A 27689-nucleotide genomic window follows, 5' to 3' on the forward strand; every position below is an offset into this window, starting at 1 on the left:
CTGAATCTTGGCCGTGATTGGTTGCCTGTTTTCTGAACCTGAGCTGTGATTGGTTGTTACCTGAGCCCTGAACAACTATGATGCCATTTTCAGTCGACAGCAAGTGGGAAAATGGCCGCCCTGTGAAATGGAATTAAACCGAGTGGATTTTGCTGCTTAACTCATATTCCACAAAAGAAATATTAATCAGAATGCCGTGTTTAAACTAGTGGAGCTGCATAGATTTTTTTTTCCCTTTCTTTTTTTGTGTGTGTGCGTGTGTGTGTGTGTGTGTGGGGGGCGGGGGGGGGGGGGGGGGGCGGGGGGAGTTACTTCCCGTTTAAAGTCTGAGCTAATACAGTAGGCTACAGTGACATTTTAGTGAGCAGCTAAAGCATAATGAGGGTGTTACTGTATGGAACCCCTCAGAGAATACAAAGATAGCGTATTTAAAAAACCAACAACATGTAACAGCATGTTACGTGATTGTTGTCATTTCACTGAAAATGACCTATGTGTCAAAAAGTCAGTCGTGAGATTGAACAGTGTAATACACGCGTGTAAGTGGAGGTGGTTGGATAGAGCCCTGAGAGAGGATGGCAAAGGCAGTCGCTCTTTTTACGATATCTTTTTAACTGTCAAAGTCTGAGCACTGTGGGAGTCTGATTGCACAACGCGCTGTAAACAAACACACTTTAAACCTCCATTTTAAAGGAAATACTTTTCTGAGCAGATTCAGCTAAATCCTAACATTAATCTTTCTTTTGCAAAATCTGCAGGAAAAATAACCATTCCTTAAATAAGCATGTTTGTCATTCTGATGTTTATTCTTGCTCTACCATTTAAGTAATGTTTAAGGCGCACTACTGTGGTGCCTCCAGGTCTCATCTGATGTTACCACTGTTGAACAGGTGAAGAACAAACAAGTAAATGATCTCTCAGATAAAAATTAACAATACAAAACATAGCCACACATGGACAATGCCAACTCAAAAGTACAATAAAATCTGCATAAATTAGAGACCTAACATTATTCCAGAGAGGTAATATAAAACTGTACATGACAATACATGTGCAATACATTACAATATTTATTCAAATAAGGCAAAAATAGCACCATGGGGTAAAAAAAAAATTTTGATTTTCATTCAAAACCAAAAGGCACACAGGTGTAATTAAAAAACATTTGCAATTGGAAAGTGAATGCAAGCAGACAGATGTTACCTGTGTCAATGTGGTGCCTTCATGTCTTTACGTTCTGTTGTCATGATTTTACAAATCCAAATCATTTCAAATGGTTAGAAAATGTAAATTACCGGTAGTCGACATTTTGTGTGCTTTCATTTTATTTACTTCTCAACATTTCTCTTTTACATCTTGACTTTAACTGTCTCGAATAAGACAGTCGCCAGGTACCAAAATTCATCCTTTCCTTTCAAAATCCCCCTCGTCCTCTCATTTATTCTTGTCCCTCAACCTCTTTGTCTTGTTGTGTTGAGGTGTACTGAGGAGTTGAATGGTTCTTCTGTCCCTACATCGGTGCGATCATCCATTCACAGGAAGTTGTTGCTGATCTGACGCTGGTGGTCAAACAAGTCCTCGATATCAGCGCTGTAAGCATCACCTGATGAAACACATCAAGCGGCAGTACATGGAGAGAAAATTGCATTATGGGATGGCGTCTCATCTCATTCCCTCACATCCCCCTTCCCATCTCATCCTATCCTGTTTCCATGTCCCCTCCTGTCACATAAAACTCAATCCAGTCTGGATGATCTTCTCATCTCACATCATCACTATTTCATCTCGTCATCTTATCTCCATCTGAGCTCATCCACTCCCTTTTTGTCACCCTTACTAAAATCTTATGTTAGGTCAGACCAGCTCATCTCACTTCCCCTCTCATCTCTTTTGATCTCATCTCATCCCTCGTTAGCCACTCTCATCCAATCTTTAATCTAATCTCATGCACAATGTCATCTCATCCACAATCTCATCTCATTTCATCCTCAATCTCATTTCATCTCATCCCCACTCTCATCCAGTCCTCAGTTTTATATCATCCTCATTGCAATTGCATTTCATCCTCAATCTAATCTCATCCTTAATCTCATTTCATCTCATCCTCATTTTCAGATCATTTCATCAACAATCTCATCTCATTCTCAATCTCATCACATTTTACCTCAATCTCAGTCGATTCACAATCTCATATAATCCTTAACCTCATCTCATCCTCAGTATCATCTCATCCTCAATCTCATTTTATCTTCAATCTCATCTGATACTCAAGCACATCTAATTTGATCCTCAATCTCAACTCATCCTTAATCTCATCTCATGCTGAATCTCATTTTATCCTCAATCTCAGTTTATCTCAACCCCAATCTCATTTTATTTGATCCTCAATCTCATCTCATCCTCAATTTTATCTCAGCATTAATCTCATTTTGTCTTCAATCTCAGATCATTAGGTCCTCAATCTCTTCTCACCCCCCCCATCTCATCTGATCCTCATTTTAATATCATCTGATCATCAAGCTCATCTCATTCTCCAATGAGGATTAGATGAGTTTGGGGAACACCTCTATCTCATTTGATCCCCAATCTCACTTTATCCTTAATTAATCAGGCTCAATCTCATTTTATCCTTAATTTCAGTTCATCTCATCCTCAATCTCATTTTATCTAATCCTCAATCTCATCTCACACCCAATATAATAACACCCACAATCTTATCTCTTCATTAATCTCATTTTATTGTCAATCTCAGATCATTAGATCCTCAATCTCTTCTCATCCCCAATCTCATCTGATTGTTAATTTTATCTCATCTGATCGTCAAGATCCTCTAATCCTCTAGTGAGGATGAGATGAGTTTGAAATCTCATTTGATACCCAATCTCATCTCATCCTTATTCTAAGCATGGGCTGTCATGCTCAATCTCTTTTTATCCTCAATCTCATCACAGCCTTAATTTTATCTCATCGTTAATCTCATTTTGTCCTTAATCTCAGATAATCAGATCCTCAATCTCTTATCATCCCAGTCTCATTTGATCCTCAATTTCCAAATCCTCCAATCTCATTCATTCTTCAATCTCAGCTCATCATAATATCACTTCTCATCAATATTCTCATCTCATTCCATCTCAGTATGCCCATCTCATCTCAATCCGTCCCATCTAATCTCATCCCACCCCGGGCATCTCATTCCACCTCATCCTTTCTTTTTCAACTTTACCTGCATGGCATCCGAACATGTACACGCGCGCTCCATCATATTTACACCGACAGCGGATCACGTTGTTCTTGAAATCGGATTCGGCCATATCCAAAGATGGGTTGACCTCCACCTGTAAAACGAGGGACACGTTTGATCACACAGATGTAAGTCATTCATTCACAAAACATTTGTACTGAGAATATAACCCGAATGAAGCCTCTGGTGAGTGTATTGCTTATTTTTCAAAGATCGACTGCTGAATTCCCATGAGAATATGTCCAAGAATATTTGTAGACATACAGTGGCTGTGTCTTTTAATCTCAACCTTTGGCAATGGGTTGATTCCGCTTTATTTACGATAATTATATTGCTAGTCCAGCTGTATAAAGCTGACGCAGATTTTTTTTCCCTCCCCCCTGCAGCACTGGGGCGCTAAAGTGCCTTTCTGTTTATAGACGAAGGATGTTTTCAATAATGTAAGAGACGAAACAAGAACCTTTGACAGTTAGGAAACAGGCGGCTTTCCATGGGGGCGACTGAAGAGCCGCAGGATTATTGTTCTCTCTTTTTCTAAATTGCTCAAATTGGGGGTTAAAGAGATGAATGACATCACTTTCCACTGTTATCTCGCTGCAGGATAGAAAAAGAGCCGAGGGATGCAGATGACAGTTTTGGTTTAGATTCAAGTTGCAGCCTGTCATTAGACTGTAGCCGTGCTTGGTTGCCACGACTTGATGTTTCCCGTCCCGTCTGTGCTAACTGCTGCTATATGAGTAAAGCGCTGACTGTAAATTTATGTTCCCCCATGCACACATCAAACAGATAATGTGACCACACACTGTCATAATATAAAAAAAACGACTTTTAATGTTGTGAAGTTGATGGATATATAAGCTACATACATCACCTACTTAAACTATTCATAAGTATTAGTCTCTTGATTTAGTTTACAGACAAAATTAGTCATCCAAGGCTTGGAGCACACTTTTTTTTTTAATATACAGTACTTCTTTAAAGTTTTTTCCATGTGAATGTAAAAATAGCATATGCCACTGCTCATATAGACTGCATAGATTGGATGTTAAATGCAGTAAGGGGGCCATCAAGTTGGGGTCGACGTGACTCATCGTTTCAAACAAATGGTCCTAAAAACGGCTGAGATTCTTGGTAAAAGCCACACCCAGCCATCTGCGATCTCCCTCCCTCCACCTCTCGCTCCTTATGAAATTTATGCACAGCTGCCGGGTCACGTCGTCACAAATCTCTCCTTTGTCGTCCGGTCGTGTACCATGCAGCAGCACACGTGCACATTTGATGCAAGCATCTCTGATAATGCAAACGCTTAAAAACTAATTAGAAAGCATAAGTTTCATCTACGTGGTGCCACTTAGTTCGCAGTCAGGAATAGAACAAATGACAGAGCGGGAGAACAGATGAGTAGTCAGCACAGTAGATTGGACGTTTAGGAACAGACAAGACCAACTGACTTCAACATAAAAAAAAATAATGTGAAGTGCTGGGAGTTTGTCCGCTGGCCAAGAAGCTCCACTCTCTCACTAATAGTAGGTCTACTTTCTATATAAAGCCACATTAAATGTACTGGCCTTAAATACCCACACACCCTGCAACAACATGCATATGGCGTACCTGAATGGCTGAATGCTTAGCCAAGAGCCACTTTGCTACAATTATAGTTGGTTATCGCTTTTATCCCACATGCGCTTGCAGATTTTAAACTGCGTTTTCCCCTTTTCAACACACTCGCATGCAACTTGCCATTCATTTTGGGCGTATTTGCCAGCTGGCTCAATGTTCACCCGTCTACTTTCTATACCGTTTATACTGTTCAAGTTCCCTGGAAGCTGGAGTCTTCAATTAACCTAAGACAGTGAAACACCATTTATTGCTGGTACCAGATCCACCCTCATTAGGTGAAACTCCACCATATCGAGGGACCATATAATGTTATATATTTATTTAATTATTTAATTATTTATTGTAATGATTCTTGGCACCAGGATTATATTTATTTTCATTCATTATTTTTCAGAATTTTTTATTTTTTTTGTTTCATTTTGATTTCAGTTAATTTGAATTAGTTTTTAAAGTGGGTTATTTATTTATGTACCGGTATTTATTTACCTTTTTTAAATTATTTTTTTAATTAAAAATAAAGCTCTGTTTTAGTTGAATTTTATTATTATATTTTGTTTGATTTACATATGGACCATTTGTAGAGTGCAAGATAATAATAATTTTAAAAAAAAGGTCACAAGTACTACAATTCCAAACAACTGTTTGACTTTCTTTCTTCTAACACCAAAATAAATACACTTAAAATAAATAAACCCTGAAAGCTCATCTATGATTTGAAATTAACTCACAAAGACGAAAACAAACGACATTTTCATTATAATTATAGTTAGTTAGTTTAATTATATGGTTATAGTAGTGCGTTTAATTATAGTTAATTATGTAGTTTTGTTAGTTTTATAAACATAAAATTAAGTTTCAGTTAGTTAAAGACTTTTTTAAAAATCACTTTATTTTATTTGGTTCACTGGATTTTTACATTTTTATATTATTTTATTTTCTGTGATTGGCTGATGACCAGTCCAGGGTGTACCCCACCGACTGCCCATAGCCAGCTGAGATAGGCTGCAGCACCTCCGGCGACCCTTGTGAGGAGTAAGTGGTTCAGAAAATGGATGGATGGATATTATTTTATTTTGTTATTTTGTTAGTTTTGCACACACTTAGCTCATTTTAATTTAAGACACACTGTAAATGTTGGCCATTTTAAAGTTATTGGAAGACAAAAAGAAAAAAAATGTAATTAGAAATAGAAAAGAAAACGGTATTGTAGGGTACATGCATGTGCCTTTAAGAGGCGGGGCCTGGTTAGCTTGCATGTGACAGCGGTGAGTGTGTCGTCGTGAGCTGTGGTCAACATCAGTTCCTTGTGAGTGTGCTCATTTGTTTGGGTTTGACTATTCTCATGGCATTCAATAAATGTCTGAAAATCAGACAACAGTGGCTCTGTTTTCTCACAAGCAAGGTCATTCTAGTAAGTATATTGTTTAAAAAAAATCTCTTAAAAACTATGAACGATGAGTTACAATTTTGCGATTTCACACAGAAGACCAAAGTAGAAGTGCTTCTCACATGGAAACTTAGAAAACGAAGTGACATCTTCCTGGAAAGTATTGTTCTTGGAGAAAAACTGTCCTCACCTGGAAGACGTATTCACCAGGTCGCACGTCCGTGATGTCGATCCACTGGCAGTCAATATCATGGCGGTACGTATCCCAGCAGCCAATTGAAATGCCTTGCTGACCCATGTTGTAGCAGGAATAGCGCTTATAGAGACCTGAGAGTCAAACCAGTTGAATAGTTTTCATGTGATGCTTTTTGTGAAAATGTATTTTTATTTGAAATTTGAAATGATCTGACCTTCAGGGCAGTACGTGTCCTCAAGACAGAAGCTGGCTTTGTGACCCTCAGCCACCCGGGTTCCATTGAGGGTCAGCAGATCGTAGTGGGTGAACACCTCAATGCTGTGGTAGTGCCTAAGAAATGAGAAAGGGTGATATTTCAACACAATTCTGTAATTCACTTCAACTTTCTTTGATAATCTCAATCAAAGAATTTACTGCAGATTTTCTTGGTATCTGAAAAGTTTCAATTGTGTACTTTCATAATAGCTTTGTTTTGGTTTGGTTTTGTCTGGAGCAACACACACATTCTCAACATTTCATTTGGGCATTCCCCGTCATATAGTATTTCAAAACTCAAGATTTTTTTCCCCTAGTTGTTGTCCTAGGTCTTAAGATGACATGCCAAGTTTGAAGTCAAGCGGATGAAAACTTTTGGCAAAGGGGTAAAAAGTATGACCACTGTGAATGCGCAAAAATTAGCCAAAATTGGACATTCAAAAATTCATAGCTTACTTCCTGTACATTTTAGAACATGGCTTCTACTGACGTTTTTGTGTGCCTCAGGGTGCTACACGCACCTGACAATTTTCATTACCCTAGGTCAAAAGTGCAGATTTTTTTTTTATTTTTTTTTATTTTTCCACTTGCTATTGAGCCATGTTATTATGACTACATAATATCAACTTTTTCGCAGGTCCGAAGAGTGTGCAGTTTGATGAGTTTTTGTAAATATTTAGGTCCTCCGAAATGTTATTGTTTTCGGAGAAGAAGAAGTAGAAGTAGTAGAAGGACAAAAAGAAGAAGTAGAAGAAGAAGAAAAAGAAGAAGAAGAAGAAAAAGAAGAAGAAATAGTTTGGTTTTTTTTATTACTCATTTCACACTTTCGAATACAAAACCATGAATACAAAGCTCAACAAAATAAACACAAATGCACTTCCAAGGGGTTATACAAGAGTCGACAATAATACATAAATGTTTTCATAACGCTCAGACTTGATACAATGAAGGGATTGTAAATATAACTCAAATTGGAAGAAGAAGATTCCTGTACATTTTAGAACATGGTTTCTAGTGACTTTTTTGTGTGCCTCAGGGTGCTACATGCACCTGCCAATTTTCATTACCCTAGGTCAAACGTGCCGAGATTGTTGTTGTTGTTTTTTTTAATTTTCTACTTGCTATTGAGCCATGTTATTATGATTACATAATATCAACTTTTTCGCAGGTCCCAAAGTGTGCAAAGTTTAATGAGTTTTTGTAAATATTAAGGTCTCCCAAAATGTTATTGTTTTCGGAGAAGAAGAAGAAGAAGAAGAAGAAGAAGAAGAAGAAGAAGAAGAAGAAGAAGAAGAAGAAGAAGAAGAAGAAAAAGAAGAAAAAGAAGAAGTAGTAGTAGAAGAAGAAGAAGAAAAAGTGGACGTAGTAGTAGAAGAAGAAGAAAAAGAGGTTGTAGAAGAAAAAGAAGTAGAAGAAGAAGAAGAAGAAGAAGAAGAAGAAGAAGAAGAAAAAGAAGAAGTAGTAGTAGAAGAAGAAGAAGAAGTGGACGTAGTAGTAGAAGAAGAAGAAAAAGAGGTCGTAGAAGAAAAAGAAGTAGAAGAAGAAGAAGAAGAAGAAGAAGAAGAAGAAGAAGAAGAAGAAGAAGAAGAAGAAAAAGAAGAAGAAGAATTTCTACAGATACTAAATATAGTAAAGATAAATCGTCGCACAGTTGGTTGTTTATCTGTGTGCTGTCGTTCGGCCTCTCGTTATAGAAGCATTCCCGCAAGCGGCACAAGCAAAAGTGGGAAACCAAACCAATGTGCTGGCTGCTTGTGGAGGTAGTGATTGAGGCTGGAAGAAACTCGGAGCTCTGCCTCTTTTGTTTTAAGACATGAAACCTCAGCAGCTGAATAAAGAAGTTAAGCTACTCTGAGGTCAGTCTTAGCCTTGATGTAAACAATCAGGTAATCAATGAGGAGGATGGCTCATCAATTTGGAGGATCCTCAAAAGTTTTTTTTATATCTTGAGAGACTGCTTGTGATCCCCATTACCTGTGACACTGATGCCAAATCCAGTTCTCCCTGGAGGCCCGAGGTTGGAAATCGGCACGGCCATTGTTCATGATACGGGAGGAAAATCTCAGCAGTCGGCGGTGTCCGTAAGGCCAGTTCATCCTGGCAGCAGAAGAGGAGAGGCAGTTCTCCTCGTTGGCACAGGTGAGCAGGTGAAGAGGCCTGTCCTCCAGGTAAGATGACTCCTGCAGCAGCTGGGCATCCACGACCAGGTCAGGAGCGCCTGTTAGGAGACACCAGGGGGAGTTCCAAGTCATTGTTACAACAAATGTTTGTTTTGAAGTGTTTGTTTTTGACTCACTCTCCACACAGGTGACCCCAGCGGCTCTGCCTTCGCCACCTCTGGGACAGTAGACGTGTGTGTTTTTGCGACACTGCTGGATGGACAGCTCAGAGCCCACACAGTGACTTCCACTCAGAAGCACATCCCGGGCGTCACTGGAGCTGGTCCAGTACCAAGTTTCCTGGACACACATCAGAGGCAAACGTTTTTACCACAGTTGAAAGGTGCCTTTAAGACGTCAAGCCCGCTTTTTAATAGAATCTATCAGTACGTATTATCGCATTTTACACTCTTTTCCCCCAGTTTCAATCCAGCTTTTAAATGCCCCACTCTGCCCTTTCCATGCACAGCCCTATTTTCAGCTTGTTTTCCCTGAGAATTTCTGCCGATTCCTCTTTGCCTTACTTTCCTTCTTTTATTTTCAGAGTGCCTGAAGTGGACCTTCGGGAAGCCTATAATTACCTCAGGCCTCGGTAATAACACAGCACAGATACACAAACAGCAGCCCAGAGGGAAGGGAAATGTGGGAGGACAAAGGAGAAACGCCAAGAAAGGGAGTGGCGATATTATGATGCATATTGATTAGGGCTGGGTTTAAAAAAAATCGAATAATCAATATCGAATTGATTTACCTTTTCGAGCCTGATATCGATTCATGGTTCTGAATTGATTATTTTAATATCTCTTTTTTTCCCATAAATTCATATGAAAATAGAATTTTAAAGTAATTTTTTTGTATCTTGTTTTCTTTAATTGAGCGTTCACATTAATTTAAAAGATTTTTTTTTAATCTTAATAGATGTCATTACTTATTGCGATTCAGAATATTTTTAATTTATATTTACAATTATTATCATCAGATTATAAAATATTTTCATCTCATTCTTGCAATAACACTTAAATTATTATAATACATGTCACTTTCGTTAATAAACTAAATCGTTTAACCAGTTACTGCCTCCGCAAAATTTAATTAGAGCTGTGAAAGGATTACATTTTTAAATCACATTTTAGAATTTCGATTAATCACGATAAATCGCTTAAAAAGGCTTTTTTAATCAACATTTTCTGCCCACCAATTTTAAAGAGCACCTGAAATGTGTTAATTTTTTCAACATTTAATGTTATGAGGACATCTTCAAAAATGTTAATCCACTGCACACGCTCATCTTTCGCTTTTTCTAATCAGTTAATTACATGTATAACTTAAAATGGGAAAAAAATTAGCTCAATAGTTGAATGAATAAATGACATGAATAAATATTCTGAATGTCATACGCAAACATTAGAGTTATGTTTATTGCTCAAAGACAACCTGTGCTACCTAACACAGCCATCCACTGTCAAGCTAAAGGATCATCTGACGTAAAAATTAATAGTGTGATTAATTTAATCTGCGTTAAAACGTGATTAATGTGATAATTTTTTGTGATTAATTCATTAGTTAACGCTTCAACTTTGACAGCAATAAATTTTATGTTTGTGGAGATGTGATGTTCCATAATGAATCAATATCAGATTGAAGTGACGTGAATTGAATCGGAAAAAAGAATCCAAATTGACTCGAACTGAACTCTTGTGAATCGATTGAGGAAATTTGAATGGCAGCTAATATCGATAGGGCTGATCACCTGGTGAGCTCTGGAGGCGAAACCCAAGCCAAGTTGCTGGCACACCACCATGGCCTCGTTGATGCCCCAGTTCTCACTGCAGACCGACCCCCAGCGCTTCACTCCGCCCACCTCGATCAACACCTCCACGCGACCCTCGGCTTTGTCTCTGCCTCCAGCAAGTCTCACCTGAAGGCAAAGAGTTTGTTTTGCTTGACTGAACGCTGCCATCGGGTGGCGTGTGAAACCTGTTTGCGGGTTGGTCTCACTGTAGTCTGAGAGCCGGTGTTGGGGACATTGCAGCGGACCGACACATCCTGGTTGTGCTTGATGGTGTACAGGGGAACCTCTTTGGATGGACATTCTGTTAGGGAGTGCTCCCTGCCTGTGCACTGGACGCTATTCATGTGGATGGGACCGGAACCTAGGATGGCAAAATTTAGGGAAATTTCAGTGTTGGAACTTTTTCATGGGGAAAAAAAAACATAATTATGGAAATTGCATCTTGAAATGTGCAAAGCTGCTGGTTAGTTGCTGTAGTCCCCTCATTACAACCTCATTTAGATTTTAATACTGTGTATTAGGGTCACCTCGCAAGAAAATAAAAATACAAGAATTTAAGTCATCATGATTCAAAGACGCCATAACGAGACTTAGTCATCATGACAGTTGACGAGAGAATCCTGAAGTAGGATGTCCGTGGCGACATTAAAGTTAACTTTACGAAACAAGTGTGCACTTAATGTGTGTATCCTGGCGTCACACCGAGCTCGCGACCAGTTGATTTTAATGCTGCCATGGACGTCCTATGACTTCTCTCGTCAATCGCATCGTTAAATCTCATCGTGATGGCCTTAAATCATGGACATAATATAAATCTACGCTTCAAATCTCACCATGATGGCTTTAAATATCATCACTATGGCTTTAAATCTTGTCATGGCTTTAAATCTTACCATGATGATTAAATAATAATCACATCAGGACGTTTTAAATCTCGTCATGTGACTTCAAATCTCGTCATGGTGACTTTAAATCACATACATAATATAAGTCCACACTTCAAATGTCATCATGATGGCTTTAAATATTACAATGGCTTTAAATCTCGTCATGGCTTTAAAGCTTACCATGATGACTTTAAATGATAATCACATCATGACGATTTAAAATCTCATCATGTGGCTTCAAATCTCGTCATGCTGGCTATAAATCAGACATAATATAAGTCCACGCTTCAAATCTCATCATGATGGTTTTAAATCTCATCATGGCTTTAAATTTTACCATGATGACTGTAAATGATAATCGCATCATGATGCTTTGAATATCATCACGTTGGCTTTAAATCTCGTCATTGCGATTTTAAATCTCGTCATTGCGATTTTAAATCTCGTCATGGCTTTAAATCTTACCATGATGATTTTAATTGCATCATGACAATTTTAAATCTCTTCATGTGACCTCAAATCTCGTCATGGTGGCTTTAAATCTCATCATGGTGATTTTAAATCTCTTCACAATGACTTGAAATCTCATCATGATGACTTTAAATCACATCATGGAGATTTTAAATCTCGCCCTGAGCTCAAATCTCGTCAAGATGGTTTTAAATCACATCATGACGATTTTAAATCTCGTCCCAATGGCTTTAAATCTCCTATCAGTGGCTTTAAATCTTATGACAGGTTTAAATATTGCTTTGTCTTTTTTCCTCTCCCTAGGTAAGCCTAATACATAATACCCTTATACACATACATAGTTTCACTAACATTCAATGTATTATGCATCATAACAGCATCCATTATATTATGCATTATAACGGCATACATTATGCATTGTCAGTCAGCCATCCACAAATATAAAATCCAAAACATCCTGGCTATACTGGTTGGAGTTGCGATTTATGCTCAAAACACTGATGTGGCTCGTGCCTGTGAGAGAGAAAGAGCGCCTTTTGTCTGAATGACTGCACACTCCATCCTGCTCACCACAGCCAAAAATCTTTGAACTTGCTGAAGTCTGCGAAGGTGTGTGAGTCCAAAGTTTTATTAAGCCCTATATTTTTTTTCACTCAAATAGCCACTGATGTCACCAAGCCTTGAGTCAGGTCACTCTTCTCAAAGTGCACCACCCACGAGCCCTCCCAGAACTCCAGCAGGGCCCAGACCACTCGCCTGTGTTTGTGCAACACGGCTAAATTGGCCTGAACTTTGTCTAGAAACATTTCAACCCGCAACGCTTCACTGTGACATTCACCATGGTCATTATTTAGACATAACGCACGCACAGCACCTACTTTAAGAACCCTGAAAGGTTTCCATGAATTACTTCATTAAGGAAAGTGGAGAGAAGGAAATGCAGCCACCCTTGTGGGTCATTCTGCTGTATTTGGGCAGAAAGATAATGGCAGGAAATTAACTTGGATAGAAAAATTGATAGGAACTCAGTTTGTGAAAGGCAGGCCCATTTGTTTGGAAAGTGTTTGAAATTGGTTTTGTTAGACGACTGCATGGCAGGCTTTCCAGGGCCACAACGGAAGTACCTGCACGCCATTGTGAGCTCCAGGTGTTCTACTGGTCCAAAAACTGGTCATGGGTAGATGCAGTCAACCATCAGCTTCTCAGTTAAGCAGCAGTCCAGCTATAAACCTTTTTTGTCAGGGTTTATTTGTCTGCTTGGGTCCACAATTTTGGAATTAGGCTATTTCGAAGCACACATTTAGAGTCATTGCTGTTTAGTCTGACCCCGTTCTCATGGGAATTTAATTCAGTCAGATGTCATCCAAAAAGTAATGAGCTGTAATTAGTAGAAAAACAACATATTTTGGGATTGCTTAAATCTTGCTCTTCAAATTAATGAATGAAAATAATATGCCCTGAGCCTAACGCCCAAACCATAACCACTTTATAATTATGGGCAAATAGAGTGTCAACAACAGCACAGCACGTGTGCCATGCAGACACAGTGACGTTCATGATGTTACAGTATTATAGTTGGTATTAATATAGTTCACATAGGATTGTTTTTTTTTTTTTTTTTTGTTATGTGCTGCACATTTCTTGTCAAAAGGGTACTTACAAATAACTTAAGCAACCTTGTGTCACACAATGACTAGCACTGTGGCATAAAAGGACGAATACTCTGATATGGCTTTGCTTAGTTTTTCCCCCTCACGGTCCAAATTAGGGATGTAACGATAACGGCAATATTGTGATATCGCGATATTAAAACTCCCACAATATATTGTCGTCATCATGTCACGATATAAAAGCAGCACATCTGTTTAAAAAAAATTGTGCAGTTCTCGAACCCTCTGGTGGCTAGTTTTTTTTAGTGCTGTTTAATTTTCACAAGGCATGTTTTGGCCCTTCTATGTTTAAAATCCATGCTAATTTGCTTGTGAACTGAGTCAATATGTGTGCTTGCATTAGCAAGTAAGTGCCTCTATTTATATATTTTTTATCTACAATATTTATAATAATTTTAGATTTTTCATTGCGGTATTATGCAAACACACAATATTGTGTGATGTTAAGTATGAGCTCTTTTTTTTTTTTTTTTTTTTTTTTACAATATTATGACCTTTTTTTTTTTGTATCGCCAACCTCTCCACAATATCGTGATAAATATTTTATTGTGATGTTTGGATATCATTACATCCCTAGTCCAAAAACATGCAGGCTGTTTTTTATGTAAGCCTCTGATTTACCCATACAGGTGTGAACGCGAGTGACGAGGCTTGTCACTGGAGCATAGAAAATCCACGTAGAAAGCAGAAGACTACATTTTGTAATCAGGTGCTTCAACGCGTAATGGAAGTTGATGCACGTGTACGTATGTCGTCTCACCCTCTCCCAGCTGAGCCCTGGTCAGGGCCTCCTTGGCCGTTCCGAAGCCCAACTCTCTGCAGACGACGCTGGCGTCGGTGATGTCCCACAGGTGGTCGGCCACCGTGCCCCACTTGCCCTCTTTCAGAACCTCCACGCGACCCTCCCCGAGGCGGGGCCCCGCCTTGAGACGCACGTTGCTCTGGTCGGAAAAAGCAGAATGAGTCAACATTTGCTTTTGTAAAGCATGTTTTGGTGCTTTTTGTTTTAGAGTGTTGAGTTTTCCATTTCCGTGTTCATTCTTCAGCTCACTTGTTTTGTTTGCATGTTCTCCCTAAAACCTCTTTGTGGTTTTACCCAAAGCTAAACTGAAGACAAAAAATATAGTTCTACTTAATAGAGGAGCCCTTCAGCGAGGACAGAGGTGTCCAATTTTATTCATTTGAGGGCCGCATACAGAAAAATGTAAGGATACAAGGGCCACTTTTAAAATTCTTCGACAAACATGCTAAAATCAATCAAGCAAGCAATTATATATTGTTTGTATTTGCTACTTATTAATTTGAGCAGCAAAATCCAGTAATTTTTATCAATATCAGAAGGCGGATATTTTGCCACCCTTTGTTGAGTGAAAATGACATCACAGTTGCTCAAGTCTCACGTAACAACCAATCACAGTTAAGCTTCAGAAAACAGGTGAGCTGTGATCGGCCATTGCCTGAGCTCTGAGCAGCTGTGATGTCATCTTCAGTCGACAGCAAGTGGCAAAACGGCCGCCCCTGAGGTAGATAAAAATGGCTGGATTTTGCTTCATAACTCATATTCCAAAAATGTAATATTAATCAGCATGTCATGTTTCGACTAGTGAGGTCACATACCACTAAGCTTTTCAAATGCAAGCTTAAAAAAAACTTTAAATGTATTATAGGCAGTTTTACAGTCTGCACTTGCAAATAAATAAATAAATAAATACATTTTTTCTGTATGATGCATTAAAGAAACTAAAATCACAATGATAAGCATTGTTAAGTCACAGTGTCAATCTAAAGTGAGTTGTATGTAAATGTCAAAATGTGTATAATTGTGTATGGTACGTGTATACCTCATACTGTGGTAACAATTACTATATATTCCCATCAATTACAATCATTTCACTCCTTCTAATGATAATATTCGGAGCCCCCGAACTGACCGACACAGAGTGCGTTGAATGTCTTCGTCCGTTCCGCACAAACTGCGGTCCAGGGACGCAGCGGACGACAGCGTGCATGCCTCCCGAGCATGGACCATCCCTCCTGCGGACGGACAGCTGGGCCAGGCACTGGGACAAGGAGACCTCCACTCCCTGACACTGCACCTTCTCCACCCAGTAGGCCTTCTTGGTGATCTGTGTCCTCAGCCTGAGAAGCAATGTTGGATGTAAAGTGCAGGCAGGTGTGGTAATGTTATGCTTCTTTAAGAAGGGAGCTTACCTGGATGACGGATCCGCTAGTTTGGAGTCCCACAGTTTCCTGAAAGACAACAGCAGTGAGTAAATGTAACAAACTCTGAAGAAGTGAGGAACCGAGGACTCAATTTGACATCTCGCAGACAGAATGGAACACACACACAGTCTGAGCTACTCCCTGCAGACCACACTATCGCTCTAAATCATCCTTGTTTCATCCTTACAATACAAACACGCTTTTGGAGTCATCTGAATGAGCAAAAATATTTCTTCTGTAAATGTTTCCTGTCGTGCATTTTTGGTTTAGCGATACATGGTGTTTATGTCTATAGAGGGATGTCTGGGACATATGTGTGGGATTTGAAAATGTGCTACATTAATCTCAAACTCCAATTATACAGTCTAGGAAAAAAGCGTACATCATGAGCATACGCTAACTAATATATCTTTTACAAATCTATTTTAAGTTACATTTTGGAAAATTTGGTCCAAAGTGTCTGCGCGCCAACTGAGCCACTAAACTAAAACTGTCAAATGTTGAAAAAGGGAACACAGGAGACATATAAAGTTTCCCGTTCCAGAGCGGGCCTGGAAGTTGTCATTCTGTCACGCACACTCACACCGAAAGATGACCGCTTGCATCAACCAGTGCGACCGCAAGCAGGTGCGGCCTCACGGACACCCTTTGTGAATTCAGTGAGTCAGAACAGCCAGGACAGACACAAGTGTAGACTTTAGAGGGAGAGTTGGTTCCCTGCACCGCCAGACCAGTGATGCAAATGTAAATATTGGGCAAACTAAAGTGGGAAATGGATCGGGACGGTTACTAAATCAGGAAGTCCGATGCAGACAAACTCTTTGATGGCTCTGACACCTTAAGACCTGCACTGTAATGTCACGAAGATTTATTGTTTTAGCAAAGCTGTAATGAGCATATATAACTACTTGGCTGTCACAGCGAAAATAGAAAAATAATTGCAGAGCGTCGTATTTGTTTGTTTGTGTATTGGCACAGGTTTGAATCTTCGTGTGTGGGGTTCTCCTCATGGTTGTATGGATTCATCCCCATTACAAAAACCAGCATGATAATTATTTTAAAACTCTAAATTGTTCATAAGTTTGAATTAGGCATGGGCTGTGGTTTTAAAAAGTCGAGGTTTTAATAATGGTCATTACTGGCTGTCACCGGGAATGAGCTCTTCTCGTTTTTTTTGAGGGGACATCTAAGGCACAATATGATTGGCTGCTTGCAGAGCTGAGTCAACTGGCCGCCTCTTTTGAAGTTAATTGCCTCCAATTAACTTTTTTTTTCTCCTTTTCAGCGAGTTACGCAGTTAAGCAGGGAGGAGGGTGGCTGGGAGGGAGTAATGTTGCATTCAAAGATGGTCAAAAGTCGGACTTTTCCGAGTTCAAACCAGGAAATGTGTACGGGAACGCCCCCTTGAACTCGGAAATTCCACTTGCGAAGTCAGAAAAAAAAGGACCCCGACTTCACGGACGGACTACAAAGTAACTCACTCTTAATAACAAAACACATGTTACTTGAGTATAAAACTAGACAGCTTTCTTCATTCATAAATATTCGACATAACTTCACATAACATAACGCACGTGACAGTATGCTGCTATCTCACTGCATGAAATTATACGGTGAACTACTGAACTGTATGAAATGCTTTTGAAATAAGATAAAAACAATAAATGAAGCAAAATTACGAGAATGCAAGTTTGATGGAGGTCAAAATGAGTTTTGAGCACCAAAATAAAAAACAATTTACCCACTATCCGCCATTTTGGTTGTTTACTTTTGCTTCAAACACTTTCAGGTCGGAACTGGAAAAAACCATCTTGGATAAATCCAACTTCTGACCATCCTCAAATGCAGCATAAGACCAAAAGAGATACATTATTAGATTTTTGTTAGGTTAGTCCACTTGTTCTCGTCAGACCACGCCCTTGTGTCTGTCAATCAAATCTCACGTCAGTTTGTTTGTGTATAGTTCCCTGCTTGCTTTGTCAGATCATTGCTTCTGTTGGTATCCCTGGTATGTTCCTGTCCGTCTGTGAGTCCAGTCCCAATTTAAGTTTACTACTTGTTGTCTTGTTTTTCAGACTTTGGTGAGTTAGTATTTTTGTATTCCATGTATCTTGTTTACTTGCCTTTTTGTTATTTTGAGATAACAAAGTCTTGTTTGTGGTAAAACCCTGCCTTGCCTAAACGATTCCCTGCTTTGAGGTCTTCAACCAGGCACATGTTTGACACCATGTCGCTTTAACCCTAATGAGGAAGAGTGGTATCAAAAAATGGATTGATGAATCTTTGTGCTGATTGGAGGAGTATTAACAGGTATTATAATGTCATTATGTTTCTGGGGGCTGAGCGGGTTCCGTTTATAGCATTGCGGCTCAAAAAGTGCTAATACACTAACTACTATAGCCAGATCCGATCACCAAAAGAGACCCCACTTGGCCCATGTACCACACCTCTACAAATTCTCTTGGAAGTTACTTTTGTATTTTCGGTGCTAACTATCTCAAATTAATCATGCCAAAATGACTCTTAGAAAAGTTCATTAAAACAACACAAAACTTTTACACAGTTCTGGCTTTTACTTTTGCTACATGCTACTTCTAAAGACTACTTTATCTGTGCTGTTGAAGATGTTTCGTAACCTGGCAGTTAGGCAACAATCGAGACCGTAAGGGGGTGTTAGTTCACGGGGTTCTGAAGGGTGAGGTTAGTGGGGAGGAGGAGGTGAGAGTCACCCGTATAATTGCCTGCTGTGCTTGGCAGTGTCTGCTGTGCGGTCGACTCGAGCAGTAGCATGTTGGTTCACACACGCCAGACGTGGAAATATGCACGTACATATCAACTTTCCCTCTGTCGCCGCCTCTTTAAAAAGCCTTTAAAGCTCAAAGCGACATGGTTACCCAGCGTCATGACTGCGTGCCTGGAAACAAGAGGCTGGTGATGTAAGACTCTCTCTGAACTTTTAATAGGATTTGCCCAACCTCAGAAAAATCACGTTATTTAGGGCGTGACTTTAGATATATTCCGTGTGGCCGTTTTTGTCAGGTAGAAAGTGAACGACATCAGCAGTAAAGTGTTCCTCAGTTCTTAACTTGAAGAAGGTTGGCTGCAGAATTTCTTTATGCAACCCTGACCACACGATTCCAAAAGCAAGATTGGAAAGAGCAGCTCAGTGTCAAAAGAGAAGAACAAACCTGTTATTATGTTGCGCTAGCATGAAGCTGCCTGAAAGAAACAATTGGCTGTGTCAAGTGGTGGCAGGTCTGACTGACTCCATGCACCAAAGACAGAGCAAACTCACAAAGGTCTTCTTAATCAGGCCCTTTTTACAGAAAGATAAACTTCAAGATGAGAGAGGACCCAAAAAGATTATGGATGTGATGAAAGAAAGTGGCCAATTGTCTGGCATCCCTTTTGTTTTTTTTAAGCATCGGAAGATTGAGGGTTTAGCAAATTAAGACCAAATCCACCACAAAAAAGAAAAACAACAACCACCTAACACAGGGGTCTGCAACCTGTGGCTCCAGAGCTCTGTGGCTCTTTAGTTCCTCTCTAATGTGGATTTCTTAAAAAATAAATAAATAAATAAATAAAAAAAATAAAAAAAATTACATTATTTTTTTTAGATTAAATATTAATTAAATTAATTGATTTAGATGAAAAATTAATAATTAAATACTCAGAAAATGTCTGTGTCCAAATTTTTATTTGTCAGAAAAACACAGATGAATTTTTTTTTTTAATTACCTAAAAATGTCCAAAAAGTGACCTTAAATGTGCAAGAGGAAAAGCAGAAAATTATCATAAATTGTCCGCGAAATTGTCGAAAATGTGAGAGAATTGACTAAAAAAAGTCAGAAAAGAAATCAAAAAGTAACCATAAAATGTCTAAAAACAAAAGAAGAAATCCCCAAGAAATTACTATAAATTGTCTTTAGAATTGCCAAAATCTGAAAATATATTTAAAAATAGGCAGAAATAAAAGGTTTAATAAGTAGCTATAAAAACAAGATTTCCCGAAAATCTACGATAAAATCTCCATAAAAATGCCCCAAAAAAATCAGAAAATTGATTTAATAAAAGAAAATGAAAAAGCAACCATCACATGAAGAAATCTTGAAAATTACCATAAAATGTCCACAAAATTTCTCAAAATGTCAAAAAACTAGTAGCAAAGAAGACAGAATATGTAAAAAGTTAAAAAACAAACAAACAAACAAACAAAAAAAACAAAACAGAAAATGTCTAAAAAGAAAAAGAGATGCAGAAAAGGACCATAAAATTACCAAAATTGCAAAAAACTTGACAGAATGGCAGAAAAGTCTAAAAATGTATGAATAACAAAGTCTGGAAAAATACCCCCCCCCCCCCCCCCCATAAAAATACGGAAGGTAAAAAAAAAAAATCTACATATTGGATGCTGATTATTTTTCTGTTATGGTGCTTCTCTAATTACCTCTTACTCCCTCAGTACATTAGACTAACCCAAACATACTGTTTCCTTCACCACAATGTTCAAATGTTTTGTGGCTCCAGAAAGATTTTTGGTTATATTTGGTCTGAAATAGCTCTTTGACAGGAAAGATTGCTGACCCCTGACCTAACTCAACGAACAGCAGCCAGGTTGTTCTTCCAGAAATTTCCAAATTAAAGGAGCTCTTGGATTGTAATTAAAGTGCCTCAAATGGACATGTAATGAAAATCCCTCACAAGAGAAGGTAGTGATGTCCAATGGCACACCCTGTTTAAAGTTAAAGTGATGATCATAAATAAGCCCGCTGAATATCTGTAATTTATGGCATGCAATACTCAAAATGTAAATGTAACTCGATACAAAAGGTAATTCCAAGGGTCCAAAGTCAAATACGACACCTGTGTTATTCAGTCAGTCACAAGCCCTCAAACTTCGGCGTGTCAGAGGGATCATTGTGAAAGTGTCGGTCAAACACATCAAAGTTTGAAGCCTCAAACAAATATTGATCTCAAATAATCTAACCGACTTGACCAGAAGTCATCACAAGACTCAGTTGTGTTATTCGGTCCAAAACAAAGTCAACTTTACAAGAAAGTCTTACTTTAGCCGTTTCCTGACCGCTTGCCAGAAACGCACATTTTAGTGAATGCCACATTCTCCTGGAAAAGTGCCCCGAGGCAGTGGTTCTTAACCTGGGTTCGATTGAACAGCAGGGGGTCGGTGGAGGTCAAGACACACACCCGAGTTAAATGTTTCGTAATGATGCACCCAACTTTGGCTGCAGGGGAACACGCTACATTGCTTGGCCTATCTGTGCTGCAAGGAATTTCATGTGCTCAGTCACAGACTTGTGGCTGTTGTGATGATACTTTGTGTCATATATATATATTTTAGTATTGTAATCCCCTGGTGGCATTCCACAGGGTTCAATTCTGGGGCCTCTGCTGTTTTCATTGTATCTGCTCACCCCTGGCTTCCATCTTTAGAGAAAACAGCGGTGATTGTTTTAAAGAGCTCTATAAAGTGATCAAAGTTAGTCAACGACAAGTAGCAACCCTCAAGGAACACTTCCTGAGCTGCAAGGAGAGAACACTTTCTGAATTCAGTTCAAAGAGTGAGATGTTCATTGGTATTTTCTGCTAGACAGGCTCCAGCGTGTGTCCTGTTGGCGAGCAGCTGAGCAGGACAAGGACAAGGGGTAATTATTGGCGACAGATGGCACGGCGCAGACCAGCGGTCAGTCTAGTTGTGCTGCTAGCCAGGCTCGAAAAAGACCTCTGTGGGCAGCCACACAGAGGACTGTTTGCATGCGCACGTTGGCATGAGTATTAGTGTGCATACATGGATTTGGGTTGTGTAAAGTCTTGTAAGATGCTTTTCTATGGAGCGGGGAGAAAAGTTGCTTTCATAGGGACTTAATTCATATATGGACCAGATAATGTTTGCAAATAAGAGCCTTTTGTTTCCTTTCTTCCAATAATTGAAGCTACTCTAAACAGCAAATCAAATGGTTCCAAAACAAAAATTCAAAAAACAATGTCATTAACGAAATAAAAATAAAAATGCTTTTTAAAAAACGAAAACTGTTATTACATTTTAGGTTGATAAAAATAACTAAAACTAACTATAATTATATATTTTGTTATTAATTATAATTTATTAATAATTATAAATTATTAATTATTAATGTCCTTCGTTTTAGTCTTTGGTACCATTATTAATTTAATGCATAAGCCTTTGGAGATGATTTTAAATGTGATTTTAAGTATATTTATTTTGATTTTAACCAGAATAAGGACATTTGAAAGTGCGTCACACAGAAGTGACATCATCTAGAAGCAGCCAATAGAAAAGCACTTTTAGATGATGTCACTCCTAGGCGACAATTTTGCGTGCTTGACTTGCCTCCAATGTCTCGGCTCGGGTGCTTTTTCAGCCTAAATGCAACGCTTGGTAAGAAATGTGTTTACCTTTTTCATTTTACCATGGTGTTTATTAAATTTAGCTAAGTTTATTTACATTAAAAAAAAACAACAACAAAAAACAAAACAAAACTAAAATATTTAAACTTACGAAAGCATAGAGCTGCCAATGTGGAGTAAACATTTTTGAACATTTTGAATATGTTTGAACATACTCGCAAATATGTTCGAACGTACATGTAGGCTACATGCTACAAAGTTAGAGTACATTACATGTACGTTTGAACGTATTTGCGACTATGTTCGAAAGTATTTGCGAGTATGTTCGAACGTATTTGCGACTATGTTCGAACATATTTGCGAGTATGTTCGAATGTATTTGCGAGTATGTTCGAACGTATTTGCAAGTATGTTTGAACGTATTTTCCGACTATGTTTGAATGTATTTGCGAGTGTGTTTGAACAAATTTCAATATGTTCGAACATATTTGCAAGTATGTTCGAACTTAATTGCGAGTATGTTTGAACGTATTTGCGACAATGTTCGAACGTATTTGCGACTTTGTTCGAACGTATTTGCAAGTATGTTTGAATGTATTTACGACTTTGTTCGAACGTATTTGCAAGTATGTTTGCGTGTATTTGCAAGTGTGTTTGAACATATTTCAATACGTTCGAACATATTTGCAAGTATGTTTGAACATAATTGCGAGTATGTGCGAACGTATTTGCGAGTGTGTATGAACATATTTCAATACGTTCAAACATATTTGCAAGTATGTTCGAACATATTTGCGAGTATGTTCGAACATACTTGCCAGCCAAAAATGTTTACTCCACATTGGCAGCTCTACGCTTCCGTAATAATCATGCACAAGTAATACATTTAAAAAAAAAAAAAAAAACGAAAATACTGAAACTCACTAAAACAAAACTAAAACTAATCATTTTAAAATAACTAACAAAACCACCCTGAAAACGAATTAAAACTAACTAAATTATAAAAACAAAACTCAAAACAAAATAAAAACTAAATAAAATGAAGATTCGAAAAGTATAACTCTGGTTCCAACTCATATTTTTAAATTCTGGGTCAGGTATTAATAACACACTCCCTTGGATTCTTATCAAGGTCTACTTTGAGGCCTAGTCACCCAATGGGCCAGACAGTCCTGGTGGACAGTTGGCTTTGGCTAACGCCGCAGTGGGCGAGTCGTGCCAAGTGTGGTCGTTCTAACGGTAGCAGTTGTGGTTACCATCCGGGAGAAGGATGGAACAGCGATTCAGCTATGAGAGCAACTAGTCCGCAAAAGGAAGTGTCCACGACCACACTTTTCCATCCCTTTCATAGCCTGTGTCCGTGTGTGTCCGTGCACATGCCTGCTCACACGCACACACTGACTCGCTCACCTGTAGGCGTTTTGATCAAACGCCTCGGCAGAAGGGAATCCCAACATGCCGCAGACGACGCGGCTGCTGCTGAGGTCCCATCCGTGACTACACACATGACGCCATTTCCCAGCGTGCTTCACTTCCAGCACTCCCTCTGTCACCAGACCGCCGCGGCTGCCGGATAGCACGGCCCGGAGACGGGCTTCGGCCAGCTGGACACTGTCAGCACTCTGGAAACGTGAAAACTTTAGTTTAACTTTAGTTAGTTTAACTTTAATCAGAAAGGTTTTTTTTTGTGTGTCTTGGAGAACTAAAGCACTGAACACAATGTCTCTAAAGTCTAAATGATTTGGCACTTGTCTGTAATTAGAGAGGCTAAATGGCAACCACTGCATGCGTGTATCAGAAGATGTATGAGCTTTGTGGATTACTTTGATGGGGTCAATGAGTTGCTTGATTCTAGACTTTCTGGAAAGCATTACTAAAATGTCTTGCGTGTTTGAAAAACAGTACATTCACCGTAATGGAAGGCCATTAAACCCTAAATGTAACAGTTTTAACCCCCCCCACAAAAAAAATCTTTACAATATGTTATGTGTTCCCATTAGTCTAAACACAGCATTCTGATTAATATTGTGTTTGTGGAATATGAATTAAACAGCAAAATCCTCTTGTTTTTATCCATCTCAGAGGGCGTCCATTTTGCCTTGTACTCCCAATTGCTGTCGAGTGCAAATGACATCACATTTGCTCAGGGCGCAGGAAATGCCCAACCTGCATTGTGAATGTCACATGACCAAACTCAGAAAACAGGTAAGTCGTGATTGGTTGTTACTGAGCAGCTGTGATGTTATTTTCAGTCGATAGCAAGTGGCAAAATGGCCGCCCCCTGAGATGGAGAAAAATAGGTGGAATTTGCTGTTTAAAGGGGAAGTCAACTTTATACAATTCTTGACAATAATATGTTATATGTGCCCTCACTAGTCTAAAAATGATTAATATTACAATGGTGGAATATGAGTTATGCAGCAAAATCTCAGGGGGCGGCCATTTTGCCACTTACTGAAGATGTCATCAGAGTTGCTCAGGGCTCAGGCAACGGCCAATCACAGCTCACATGTTTTCTGAAGCTGAGCTGTGATTGGTTGTTTCATGAGTCCTGAGCAACTGTGATGTGATTTTCACTCGACAGCAAGTGACAAAATGGCCGCCTTCGGATGGTGATAAAAACTGCTGGATTTTGCTGCTTAACTCATATTCCACTAATGCAATAGTAACCAGAACACTGTTTTTAGACTAGTGGGGCTACTTCGAAGGTATTATTGTCAATAATTTTTTGCGGGGGGGTTACTTCCTCTTTAATTCATACTCCACAAACACAATATTAATTGTGGGTTTTAATACAGCATAGCTTACTGATTGTATGTTTTACCTGGATGTACTGGGTATCCGACTCCAGTCCCATATCTGGATAAACAGGGTCTGGTTCGATATGGTTCCCACTATATTGTTGATGCCTCTCAGGCTGGGGCGGGGAATATGTCTGCCTATTAGACTGTCTCTCGGACTGTCTCTCGGACTGGCGTCTCGACGCAGGCGCTCCTCTTCTCTGCGTCTCCTCCTCCCGCCTCTGGGTGGTGCTGGCTGCCGGCTGCGACGAGCCCTGTGTTGGCCCTCTATACCTTCTTGGGATCTGAATCTCGTGGCCGTTCTCCTGAGGCGAGATCCTGTTGCGGCGTGAGGTTGGCGGGTTGCGGTGCAGGGCGATCTCGTGGCCTCGGCTGTGAGAAGAGGCCGGAGGCGGGGCCGGTTGCTGCTGCGGGGTTCTCGGTCTCGGTTGTCTCTGCTCGTTTCTGGAGGGGGATGAGGTCTCCCCTCCTGAGGCGCCGTGACTTCTTTCTGGGCTACAAATGATCCCCAGGTCCTCAGCGTGGGTACAGTCGTGGACTCCCCAACCATTGGAGCCGCATTCTGCAATGGAGCGCTCGTGGCCTCTGCAGTTCACATTGTCCAACCAGATCTGACCTGGATGACAGAGCGTGGGGAGAAACTTACACACTGAAACGGGAAAATGTCTCAACATGACATACCTTGCCCCTGGCCAAACTTGCTACTGTGCGCCCAGGTGAAACTGCTTCGAAAGCCGAGCTGTCTGCACACCACGTTTGCCAGGTTCATATCCACCTGGTCGTCGCACACCGTGCCCCATGCGCCGTTGTAGAACACCTCCAGACGCCCTTCGTTGGCATCGCGGCGGCCTGTGCCTGCAAGCCGCACCCTCGCCTCTTGCGCAGGCAGCTCGGAGGGGTAGAGAAGAAGCAGCAGGAAGACGGTGGATAGGGAGCTGAGGAACAGCATCCTGACGGAGCGAGTGATGGTTATGGGAGACAAGCAGAGTCACATTAGGTGAAGACTCGGGCGCCACTTCAGAATAGACACCACAAAATTCCTTTCAATCATGCAAAGCTTTATTGACATTCCTTCCTTTGACACAGCATATAATTAGAAATTACTCCTCATTCCCTAATGTGGCATTGAAGTTTATAGGTGGTTTTATTTTTAAAATTTATTGATACTATCTGATTGAGAAGGTTGAGAAATGATTCAAAAACAGTCTTAACCAATCAGGGTATGAGGGGTAACAGAGCTAAAAGTAGCGCCTCCGTCCAGCCAAAGAAAATGTTGGCTTTCCGCAAACCCTCGAGTTTGGTTGCACGCATTCCGCCAGCAGACACAAAAGCAAACAAACACCATCGTGAAAATGTTGTCAACAACAGGTATGTATGTTTAGGAGACATTTGCTTTTGAAGGCATTTATGAATCATCCTGAAAGCTTTTTCCTTTTACAGAGAAGAAGAAAAAATCTGTTTCTAAGATCCTTCTACAACACTCAGTTGCATTAATACCTGCACCATCAATACTGCTGAAACAAGTATAATTCCTCTAAAAGTGGAAAATGAACCATAAAGGGTTTAAAAAAAAAAAATCTATTAAAGAGCATATTAGCTAAAGAGGAACTCACCTGAAACAAACAAAAAAAATAAAAAATCTATCCTAGAAGAGAGACTGATGGAGAGGAACTCACCTATCTGTTGTTCTCAACCTGGAGTCACTGGGAGGAAAGGAGAGAGGGAGCAATAGAAGAAAAAAAGCAACGACTTTTGCTCCTTCTGTCTCTCTATTCTCCAAATTTCCCTCCCTCTTTTCCTTTTTTGTCACTCCCTCGGATGGACTATTTTATCCCTCCCTCTCATTTTTCTCAATGCACTTAAACTTAGTAAAATTGCAAAATGTCTGACAGGTAAAACATTAAAATATTCTCTCATTTTATGCATCTTAAAACTTATTTAATGCATTTGGCCACAGGAAGTATAAGGTCCCGCCCACCTTTTCAGAAGGGTCACATGGTCTGAGTACACGTGAGCGTTAACTTATACAAGGCCATGTTTTTCAACATCCCTTATATACTGCTATATGTGCTGCATTCCTCAAGTCCTCAATCATACTAAATCAACTTACGTGAAAATTTAAATGCTACTTAACTCCCCGGGTGTGTGTTTATCCCATACAATGGTAGAAAAACAAACAAGGCACACTCCAAGACGCAACATGTAAACAGACATGGTCACAGCAGGGGTCTTGAGACTACAATAATGATATTTGTGGTGGAGGGAGTTGTGATCACACGCTTTGTCATTTGACCCCACCTCTCACTCTGCATGAAGTTTCATCAGTTCCTTCATCGTGGCACCACCTCAATTGATGTAAACCCTCGAATACAGTTGGATGCTCGCTTATTGATCTCTGAGGAAACAACTTCACCAGACTTTGGTGGAAAATAGGGTTTTTTTTCCAAGTCACGCAGTCGATTCGATAACTTGTTTCCATTATTTGTATACATATTGTAATATATTTAGATTTAGCTGATCACCACCACTGCAGCAGACATTTGTGACATAACTGTGACTCTCACCTATAAAACTTCATTAGTATCATCTTTATAATG

General features: G+C 39.6%; 1 protein-coding gene and 1 long non-coding RNA gene across 2 annotated transcripts; one reads left to right on the forward strand and one right to left on the reverse strand.

Annotated features, from left to right (window-relative positions):
* Positions 1 to 1113: 1113 nt before the first annotated feature.
* LOC144021212 (lysyl oxidase homolog 4-like) lies at positions 1114 to 26824 on the reverse strand. Its single transcript, XM_077525318.1, has 15 exons — positions 26769 to 26824; positions 25774 to 26042; positions 25116 to 25708; positions 23702 to 23913; positions 15890 to 15928; positions 15610 to 15817; positions 14439 to 14619; positions 10857 to 11011; positions 10609 to 10776; positions 8996 to 9158; positions 8674 to 8917; positions 6659 to 6774; positions 6439 to 6575; positions 3224 to 3335; positions 1114 to 1603 (listed from the first exon to the last, which is right to left on the reverse strand). Exons 2-15 carry the CDS (start codon positions 26039 to 26041, stop codon positions 1533 to 1535), a joined length of 2667 nt encoding a protein of 888 aa, XP_077381444.1. The 5' UTR covers position 26042; positions 26769 to 26824; the 3' UTR covers positions 1114 to 1532.
* On the forward strand, positions 8340 to 11798 carry LOC144021213 (uncharacterized). Its single transcript, XR_013284078.1, has 3 exons — positions 8340 to 8867; positions 9007 to 9201; positions 9403 to 11798. It is a non-coding gene; the product is annotated as an uncharacterized LOC144021213 (long non-coding RNA).
* Positions 26825 to 27689: the final 865 nt, after the last annotated feature.

Source organism: Festucalex cinctus, chromosome 6, assembly GCF_051991245.1.
Source record: "Festucalex cinctus isolate MCC-2025b chromosome 6, RoL_Fcin_1.0, whole genome shotgun sequence".
Lineage (NCBI taxonomy): Eukaryota > Metazoa > Chordata > Actinopteri > Syngnathiformes > Syngnathidae > Festucalex > Festucalex cinctus.

Coding starts and splice junctions, on each gene's coding strand:
- LOC144021212 (XM_077525318.1), bottom strand. CDS start 26,041: ATGCTGTTCCTCAGCTCCCTATCCACCGTCTTCCTGCTGCTTCTTCTC. Junction 23,914..25,115: donor CGGATACCCAGTACATCCAG/GTAAAACATACA, acceptor TCACGTTTCCAG/AGTGCTGACAGTGTCCAGCT. Junction 6,576..6,658: donor GGACACGTACTGCCCTGAAG/GTCAGATCATTT, acceptor TTTGACTCTCAG/GTCTCTATAAGCGCTATTCC.